Source organism: Botrytis byssoidea (genome assembly GCF_014898295.1).
Source record: "Botrytis byssoidea strain MUCL 94 chromosome Unknown BBYS_014, whole genome shotgun sequence".
Lineage (NCBI taxonomy): Eukaryota > Fungi > Ascomycota > Leotiomycetes > Helotiales > Sclerotiniaceae > Botrytis > Botrytis byssoidea.
In genome coordinates, this window is record NW_024065855.1 from 922,327 (window position 1) to 933,345 (window position 11,019).

The 11,019-nt window shown below is 37.5% G+C and overlaps 2 protein-coding genes across 2 annotated transcripts; both read left to right on the forward strand.

Annotated features, from left to right (window-relative positions):
- Window positions 1-982: 982 nt before the first annotated feature.
- On the forward strand, window positions 983-3,672 carry EAE97_007442 (uncharacterized protein; the record flags this gene model as incomplete). Its single annotated transcript, XM_038877957.1, has 3 exons — window positions 983-1,160; window positions 1,332-2,583; window positions 2,646-3,672. 3 exons carry the CDS (start codon window positions 983-985, stop codon window positions 3,670-3,672), a joined length of 2,457 nt encoding a protein of 818 aa, XP_038731442.1.
- Window positions 3,673-9,609: 5,937 nt separating this feature from the next.
- Window positions 9,610-10,071, forward strand: EAE97_007443 (uncharacterized protein; the record flags this gene model as incomplete). Its single annotated transcript, XM_038877958.1, has 1 exon — window positions 9,610-10,071. One exon carries the CDS (start codon window positions 9,610-9,612, stop codon window positions 10,069-10,071), a length of 462 nt encoding a protein of 153 aa, XP_038731443.1.
- Window positions 10,072-11,019: the final 948 nt, after the last annotated feature.

Sequence of the window (11,019 nt, forward strand, 5' to 3'; positions counted from 1 at the left end):
CTATCCGTAGATTATCTGTCAAGGCCGTTGTTTGCCCCGCTGGTAACCATTTCGCAGCTTGATTACCTGTATATATTCCCATCGATATCTGTCATCTAAGTGAACCTGAAAATTGTGAGAATCGTGAAAATCCATCCCAAAATATCTTTCATATGACTATTGACTTGGAATGGGGTTCCCATTTCTTGAGAAGTGAAGAGTTGTGAACTTTCGTAGGTTCGCCACAAAGTTCTTCGTGTCGAAAGGAAACACGACACGGAGAACTATGGAGGTCTTTGATATATATATGGGCAAAGCATAACTTTTCAAAGAGGAATTCTCATTGCATTGCATGCAAAATCCAAAGAGATATTTTAAGGAAATAATGAATAGATTGTCAGACAACCAGAAACTTCAGAAAAAGTTCAATTACCGCAACTACTAGTTCTATAGCCTAGGGCTAAACCTTGCCAACCATTTCATTCGGTAGCATCAACACATTCACTGAATGTTTCCGTAAACAATCATTTTGATGGCGTAAAAATATGCCAATGATTATCAAGTATCGACCGTACGAGTGGTTGCAATACAGCCAAAAGCATATACGGTAACTTTCCGACGCGTTACATGCAGCAAACATAGATAATGAACCGACGCGTGACAGAAGTAACACCGCGAACCAATTTATTGCTGTATCGAACAATGCAGACAATGTGTGCAAGCCCCTTTGGGCCGTCTTTTTTTATGTCCCGGTTATATGGTGACAGTACCAGGACTTCTAGGAACGGTTATTGATGAGCATAGAAATAATACAAAAGCATCGCGTTCATGCCGAGTTCGACTTCCTAAAAAACTTCATCATATCTCCAGTTGGTAAAGACATAACATACTTTGAAGAACAGATTAACATCATACTTGACGTCACATAACCATTAACTCTAACAACCTTTTCAACTATTCTTTGACAGCTTTATCCATGTCCCAATTTACAGCCAAAGAAGCAATGGCTCGTCCAGAACAGTTTTCCGAGGCTATGAATGAGGTTGACGGAAAAGGTCTCGATGAATCAAAGAGAAGCCCAGGATCCATCCCTGAGACTGCACCTGCACCAGCCCTTACCGATGCAGAGCTAGAACAATACCGACCTTTGTTTGATTTCGATGCCGCGACATTGTTCGATGGTGATTGGACGGGGCAATTACCCGAGGACATTGATCAATTCAGCGCGATTGATCCATATTTAGATCTGAACGCTTTTCCTGTCACTATCGACGAGTAGCATCCGATTTCAACATTGTCCGCTTCTGCGAATGAGCCAAGCAGTGAGCCAATTAACACTAATACACGACCAGCCGATAATCCAAGTCATGAAAACTCTGGATCGAATCAAGAACAACAAGTTGATTTCTTAAATTCCTCAAATGAAACTATTCAAGAGGAGACAAATTCATGGTATGCCAATGCAGTGGCGACTCAAATAAATTCTGATGGACTTCTGGAACAAAATGTAGAAGCAAGAGTCCCTGAATTCACCCAAGAAGATCAAGCGGTATTAGATGCTTTTGGACCAGCTATCGCTGATGAGATTTCCACGAAGTATCCAACCCAGGGTGGATTAATTATGGCCGATTCACAAAGTTTGCAGGCTCCTACTGCCCAGAATGCCGTGCTTCAAGATTTGGAGCAATCAAGCGGTACAAGTAAAACGAATATCATCGAATACCCAGCTTCCAGTCGCGTTCAACATGAAGATGACGACACAACACAAGATCAATTGGACTCGTTGGTCGAATGGACTGGAAAGAAGTACCCATCGAATAGTCTGAGTTTCGATCAATACGAGGAAACCTTTCTGTCAGCGCAAATGATATCATCATCACCGATGAATCACGATAAATATGCCGCAAGCAATCATCAGGGATCTCAATCATCAACTAAGATTGAGGAATCAGCACCTGTAATGACAGTACAGCATCCGGGTTTTCGTCAGAATCAAGTTGGAGCTGCTCAAAATAGAATTGAGCACAATTTATCGCGTGGCCAAGGAGAATATAATGGGTACGATCGGGCCGCAAAGATGCAGGGTGAAGATGATTGGACATATGCATCACCGCTGCAACAGTATCCTGATCCATCGTGTGGAGATTTTGATGTGACTCGAGCCCCAATGCCCTACCCTTGTCTTCAGGCATTTGACAGCAATAACCGCAGAGGAGGAATTGAGACGCAACGAGCAGGCAACGACCCTATCCGTATAGAAAACAGAGTCGATAACACCAACAGTGTGGCTCAACGTAGTGGAAATGGCCAACATGGTAAAGCTAGCCAAGGTTCAAAGAAACGAGCCGACTGGGAGACGCGAGCTGATGCGGCAAGGCCTAGAGTTCGAATGACTGAGGAAGAATATCAGTGGCTGCGACCAAACGAGGGACCACGTGACGTTTTCGAGACTCAGAGAAGAAAGGTCGCGGAGGAGAGATTGAAGGAAGAGGCAGATGCCGAGGCACTTGAGAAGGCGGGGATGCCTAGGCCTCAACCCAAAGTACAAAAGCCATTCAAGGGGTGCATTCACATCGAGGTGTGGGAGAAGGATCGACTAAATAAGTAAGTCCTTACCGTGATATTATGTACTTCATTAATAACATATGCTAACTTTTTTGTTCTAGTCGCCGTCTTGCACAGGGTAAATCAGGCCGTGAAATTTTCTCGGAAAAACCCAAGCTCCGCGGAAAGAGAAAAGGTCGCGAAATTTCGGAATCAGGACCACAACCAGAGTCAAAGAAGCAAAGACTTGAGCAAAGTGGCCGCTTCCAACCACAACCGACGAATAGAGAAATGAGCGAGGGCATGATCAACGGCGAATATGGCAGCTCGATGGTTAGAGACGATGAATTCAATTATGGAATCAGTAGCGGCCCACATTACGCTGCAAATCCCATGACCGGCCAGATGAACCAGGGGATTACCAGCGGCGGCCGTATCCATAATAATTATATCAGCAATAATTATGGCAACAATTATGGCAACTTTTATAGCAATAATCATGCCAACAATAAATATATCGGCAATCATTGTACAGACACCTCATTTGGAAATGGTGTGAGAAGCTCGGGAATGACACGAACTGAAGCCTTAGGCTCATTTCCTGCTTCCGGCGCTGATTTTCCTTCCATCGGCCAAAGTGGTCGCCCGGAATCTGGCGAAGCACACCAACATCGTGCTGTATACAGTCATAGCCTGCACCCTGAAATGTTCCAAAGTCAATCCGAACAAAAGGCTGGAGTCAGCTACGGTAGAAATAGTGTTCCACCTCCGCCGTACGTCGAATCAGTCCAACGATTTACAAACATTCCGTCTCAGCCTCCACAACGTCCAACTGCGCCAAGGTATGGAGTCAGCACATCGGGAACTAAGGCTGTTATGAATCCTGCAAATCAATCAACGACAAATGGTGGTAATGGCATACCACCGTATCTAGCTGGACAAAATGCGCAGGTCCTGAGATCAATTGATCATGTATACCACCCGGCTCAAATCGGAGGATCGCGATCGATTCCTGATAGCTTGATTGATCCAATGCAGCACTCTCAAGCTCAGTTTCCAGTACCTAGTGTTATGGGTGCGCAAACGGGAGAGCAAATCCTCGAAAGCTACAAGTCCGACGATTTCGACACTCAGGAAAGAAGAGAGTAGTGAGTAAAGCAAGGTGGGGATGATCGTGATGCACGACAGACTCTGAGATACGGAAAGACAAAGTTTTGATCAGATACTTCTAAGGTGATTCTTTGATCTTTTTGTTCATGGGTTTTCAGCTTTTCCACCTGATAATACCCAAGACACTGTATGGTTTCCTGACAGTTTTGTGGCCGATATCGAGAACTTGCTGATGTGAACAAGATACCCATGGAAGTTTCGTGTTTATAGCGCCCTTCCGTAATAACGTTGTGGTGGTGTACTTTTAGCAAGACAATAAAAATCATAAAATGATAGGAAAAGATGCCTGCTGACATGTGAGATAATATCGTGAGCCGACGTTAGCTTGAAGTCCCACCAGGGTACAGTGGTCTTGAAAACAATGTTTGATGAATCATGGCTTCTTAAGCTTATGAAAACGAAGTGTATGGAAATGTATGGCAAGTACCTTCAAAGTTTTCTTTAATACATGTATTCAGTCAAGAGCTTTTAGCATACACAGATCTGAAACAGAAAGAACGATTTTCATTTAGTCTTTTCTTACATCTATATATACCATTAAAGACCTTGGGAGTCATTGAACTTCATCCAAAGGATTCAATTTCCTTGGAGGAACTGTTCTACTGAGCTTCGATAAGAACTACTCCGTGGCGTGTTGTCAACTTCGCCGAGCATGCAAGAACATTCTCTCTCCATAGATCTTAAGCTTCAAAGTATACAACTGCTAGAGCTATCTAGACCGCACTTCGGACATCAGCTCGACTTCCAGTGTCGGTGGTAAGATTTCAGGTGAACTCTTAATTTCAATAACGCAAAAACTTCTTAACACACATACTTGCACCCCGAACCCACATCTTGGTGACATTCAACAAATGAGCACCATCAAATCCAACGCGATTACGATCGACAGCTTTATCAAGATGTAAGTCCGCATCTAGATCTGCCATCATGAAGTAGACATGGCGCATACAAAGCCAAAGGAAATAGAAACACAGCAAACCAAGTTGAAGGAAATAAGCCATTTTGGAATACCGACGTAAGACAAAAATTCGCAGTGGTCGGACTTCCACGAAACCAAAAAAAAAAAAAAATTTAATTTGATGAAAAGTATCTCGAAGAAATTCATCATTCGGAGAGCCACCACTTACCTTGCTGCTTTCTGTTAACCGACGACCGAAGATCACAGGCGACAACATCCCTGGTTTCTCCGATTCATTACCATGGTTGTCTTTTTCTTGCCCATGGTCCCCATAAAGCGATGACGGGGATCGTGCATCTTTAGCAGGATCATGGTGGAAGGGAGGAGTAAGATTTCACGTCCTGCAATTTCCGAGGGCCATGAATAAGATTAGAACGTAATCCTACAAGTCAACGACAAGTGCTCGATTCCAAAAGATAACACCTTACTGCCCTGGAAGCCTACAAGTTCCGCAATCACTAGGCACACATTCTCTTCCTCATGAATTGTCTGGCATGCCCCTCCGCCCTCCAGCTCACATGTTCTCTTGCCTGTTTGCCCAAACGACACTTGATCCAGATTTTGATTTCGATGCCTCCAAATTGGGGATATACGGCATACCACTGCCTATTCCTCCCCTCCACCTTATTGTTCTTCTGAATTAGGCGAGTACCCTATCCAGCGACATTACGTATCTCTTAAACGGGATCCAAAGGCTGTGAGTGGTGTGTCTGGGCGGCTGAGAATTGGTAGTTCGCGGTGAATTCTTCGAGGGACCTTCAGCACAGGCATTGTTCGTCAAATATCACACGATGAGATCGTGTTATTCTATGAAATACTCATAGAATACAAGGCAGATTGGGTCAATGAGTCGTCAGTCCCGTCGTCACAGTTGTTGATAGCAGTGCCTGAAGTTTGTTAGCATTCAGAGATCGAACGCGGACTGCTAATAAGATAAGCCCACCAGTGACCACCAGTGGGTGCACAGACTCACGGGACATTTGGGAAAAAAGCACAATTTCACACCAAAAAAAGCGATTTTAATAATTCTATTAAAATTCAAATAATTGATAATTTTGTTTGAAATTAAAAGAGATAGCTTTGAAGTATAATAATTATATATATTTAAAATAATTTATTAAAAGAAATTGAAATTGAAGTTTATATAATCAATATTATATAATTTCCCATCAAAATTTCTGATGGGAAAATATATTATTGAATTTTGAAGCTTAATATTTATTTTTGAAATTCTATTCTTTATTATTATATAACTCTTATACTAAAAAATCATATAACATAGTTTATCAGTACATACACCATATCAGTACGTGCACCACTTTTACCTCAATTTACATTCTTCAATCTCAATATACAATTTATTAATCATTTATTATACAATCAAATAATAAAAAAGGAAGAATATTTTTAACTATTAAAACTATTAAAAAAAATAAAAAACTTTCAATTTGAAAGATTATTAAATTATATAATATTATATATATAATATTTATTTGAAGAATAAATAAAATAATTCTTGTAACTAAATTTTGATTACAAAATCTGAAATTTATTAAAATAGAAGAGCAAATGATTATTTTATATATTCTTAATATAAATTTAAAAGATTTTCCTCCTAAATTTAAAGAAATAAAAAATATAGTGAATTATATTCTCAAATCAAAAGAAAAAAAAGCTATTAAAAAGCTTTAAATATATCAATTTGTAAAATGATATAAAAAATTAAAGATACATTTTAATTATATTTATAATTTTCAAAAAGCTTTTTATAAAGATTCTAAGCTTTTTGAAGAATGATTTCAATTAATTGCGAATATATAAGTGAAATATAGTATTTTGGATAGAGATTTCTATAATTTCAATAAAATAAACTTTATAATAGAAATTATATGTATAGTAATGGTTATTACTAATACTAAAAAATGTAATAGAAACAAATTAGTATAGTTAGGTAATCGAGAATAAACTATAGTAATAATATATGAAAATAAAAAGAATAAAATTATTTCTTTATTTCTAATAATTCAAGAACAAATTTATCTCTTCAATTGGTATACCGAAATCAATCTTTTTGTAAATTAGGCTATTAAATCTATATTTAATAAATAAATAAATAATAAGACGGGTTTAGAATAGTTAAAATATTTCAATAAGCATATTAAGAATCGAAGAAAAAATAAATATCGAATATTAATACTGGATAAATATAAAAGTTATAAATTAATACTATTTTAAAACTATTGTAAAAAAAATAACATTAAATGTATATATTTACCACCATATTTAAATTATTTAATGTAAATTATTTAATGTAAATTATTTAATGTAAATTATTTAATGTAAATTATTTTAATAATCTAAAATATTTATATAATAATCAAATTGATGGATTTATCAAAACACATATTAATCATATTTCAAAAATTGAATTCTTTATAACTTTTAAAACTGTATATAAGAAATTAATTACTTTTCAAAATATAAAATCAAGATTTCAAGGAATAGGTTTAATTCTATTTAATTCTGAAGCTGTATTTTCGAAATTAGATATTTGAATTCATACACCTACCCCCCCCTCTTTCAATCTAGATTAATAGATCTCTCAAACTCCTTACAATCCAATTAAAACTTTTTTTTAATCAATATTAATTAAATCTCAAATAACTTATTATTAATCAAGCTCACTTATACCTAAATTTAAAATTATATTAGCTCTAACTAAAAATACAAAATAATTAACTTATAAAAACATATTTTTGAATATAAAGATTTGTATACTTCAAATAACAAATGAGATATTAAACAAATATTGACACACAAAAAAAACCCAATTATATTAAAAAGGAATACTCATTGGATAAAAAGCTCTTAATATATTATCTCAATAAAAAATTAATATTTAGATTTAATATAATGAGTATCAAAAAGAAAATAAATTCAATAAGAAAGTATCTTTTATTTGATATTATAATAAATACAGAAAAACAAATTATAATACAAAAATCTATTAAAATAATATAATAGATTTTAGATTATTAGATTCTAAATAGTTTTAATCAATTGATTTAATTATTATTGAATAATATGGGGTTGAAAGTGTAAATTGAGATAAAAGTGATGCATGCACTGATATGATACACGCACTGATAAACCACGTTATCTCAGTTTAATTGATATCAAATTAGATTTCGAATTTTGATTGAGTTTTGAAGTTGATAAATTTAAGTGTGAAATTGTGCTTTCCTGTCACGTTGTCCCGTGAGTCTGTGCACCCCCTGGTGGACCTTAGCTTATGCTGAGTCATCAATACTGTTTCTCATCCTTCCGGGTCCTCAACTCCTCTTCGACATACAGAAATCCCAAGGAAGTGACAGCTGAAAGCCATAGCTATGATGTTTGGTTGTAGCAACAAGTTACTTTTGGTTCTGTTTCCAGTCACATGTCAGCCTAGTTTGTCTAGATGTGTTCAGTCAAGATGGATTACTTGACATCTGCAGACTTGCCACAAGTTTTAACACTTACAACTTCACAAGCTTTTTCCTATAAGAAATGATTGAATGATGGATTCGCCTATGACCTTCGAAGTTGAGGAGTATATTAAAATCAAGTGTATCTTGTGCGTTGATTTCTTTTTTCTTTCGATAGTCAGCGAGAATTTGTATATCGAAAGTACGAATTGCTAGAATCCAGAAAAAATGATCATGAGTATGATAGTTTTCAAATTGCTGAAGCAGTCTAGAACAGATTTTTAGCTGCAGCGAAAGATTTTCATAATGATACTTACTTGCATCGTAGACATGAAATACTTTGGGAAATGAAATCACTCTTTCAATTCAATATCTTGATGGAAAAATCACAGAGGTCTGCATATTGATGTAAAAGCACTATTTGTATTAATCATAAAAATGCTGTATACGGCTTTCTTCACTGAACGAAATATGCAGCATTCACACTGAAAGTGGGTACAGTGCGTTCCGTGAAATAGTACGCTCTTTAAAATCCTATGAAATTTTTTAAAGCAAGTGATACAGCTAACTCAAGAACATTGGGTAGAATATCACTGGGTCAACTATTGTAGTTGAAATTTATAGAGACTTTTCACACGGTCTTTGGTTAGTTTGTCGAGACAATGTACTGCAGTTCTGTAAATTCTTTGCAGAGTTGGCATTTTACATGGATAAACTTGGACTTACTGAAATAAAGTGCCGATCTGTCAGCTAATATTGAGAATTCACTCGGATCTCACCAAGTCACACAATTTCATTCCGGTCTCTTTACCTGCTACGATTATCCTTCTTCTTCCTACTCTGATGAAACTTACTTTTACGACCGCTTTCGATGTGATTCTATCACTATCCAAACTCGTAATATAGGCATTTATATATCGCCGGTTATGCTACATATCATTCGCCCCTTTCATTCCTGGCCGACTTCCCATCCTTTCAAACTGTGCCATCATTCAATCCTGGAAGATACGGCTTGTGGTTTGGTCTATGGGTGACACTGTATGAGATTAATATCATGATATAATCTTTTCGAATAAAGAGTCACAAGAAGACTATATGACTGCAAACCCGTGAGAGCGCAGGGACAATATTTGAACAATCCAGTCATTATACGCACAGTGATTCCAAATAATCCCCAGCGAGGTATGATTTCAAATCATTAAGAAGTTGAGTCATAAATGCCTAAGTCTCATTACACTCAAAATTTTCCATTAGTAGCTTCAGATCCCCCGCCTTCTTTTCATTCTCACATAAATTCTACTCTACTTTACAGAAAACCAAAATCGAAAAAGAGATCAATTTAGCTACGAATCTTCCTACATTAAATAGCGAATTCAGAAACTTAAACCTCCACAGATATCAACATTATTGTTTTTGGTTCAATCATATCAGGAGCTTTGTCGGCAACTCCTCCGATTAAATTTCAATATGTATTTCTCACATCCCAATACCATGCTTTCTTTTATCTGCCTCCTGCCCCTCTCGTTGGCCCTCGCAACATATCGCTCCGAAAGCTCTCCAAACACGATTGTAAAGATTTACTTGTCTACCACATCTACGAATCTCACTCCCAGGCAAGAGGGCTACAAGTGGTGCCACCCAGAACATCCCGGAACATGTACTATTGCATACATCATCGATTTAACGAAGCCCCATCCAATCAGCATTCAAGTTACCGATAACAACTGCGATGATGCACTCGGTGGTGCAAGAAATCTAGACATAGGCTCCACTCTTGCGGATTTCGAGACAGATTTCAGACGAACAGATCCAGTCACAAAGTTTACGATTAAAAGTGTTGTAAATGGTAAGCCTGAGATGAAGGTAGATGGAAAGGAATTATCCTGGCATCCTCCTGCGCGTGCTGATTCAAGGACAATTCATACTGCACCTTTTGATTGTCACATGAGATAATCTGTCTGATCTTGATGTTGATGGTATTCATAACGATGCGGAACTTATGTTGTACTCCAAGAATCTAGGGTAGATCAAGATGATCTAGGATTAGGTAGCTAATGGTCATCCATCATAAGAATCAAACTCGTTGCTTTCCAAAATTCTGATTTTTAGTAAATTTTTCTTCAACTGTATCATAGTATCCAGAACCATCAGCAAGGGGAAGCGCAGTACTATTCAGTTTCTCGAGCTCTTCTTTGCTAACCCGGAGAATTTTATTTTTGACTAAATTATGCCATGCAAGATCGAGGGCCTATGAAGCCATTTAACATGTGCTAATGAGACGCTGATTGAACGATTGAGTAAAGTTACTAAGTAGTATTATTACCGCATAGAGTAAATATCAGCAATACGAGCCCTCAGTGAATCTCCCCCTCGTTGTGAAATGCTTGCGGTAGTAGTGATATGAGCTGCAGAAAATTGCCAAAACGATGTTCTACGAGTCGCACTTGCTGACACCAGTCAAATTTTAATCTGGGTTTTGGATCGCTGACGGGTGGCGAAATTGCCTGTTTTGTAAAGTGGTGAAAACTCTGATTGTGTGAAAAATCCCTGCTTCGGCCGCATCATCCTGCCTCCCGAGTCTTCAAATCTTTTTGCGACTCTCATTGGCTATCCCATAGATAAGACTCGAAATCCATCATGAAATCCATGGCGTTTATAGCTTGCACCACTTAAAGGTGACTTTGCAAGCCTGTAAAGCCAATTACTACGCTGACTTATTGGCCTGCAGCAGAATCCCTTCTGAGAAATCACTCAACCACTCAAGAACCTTATTCGATCTTTCAAACATTTAAAATTCACCTCTTCGCTACTTGGAAATGCCAGTGCCAAGTGGAGAAGACGGGTATGTAAGGATAGTAATTTGATACTCCCTTGGCCTGCAGAGGTTTGTTGCTCATCGTC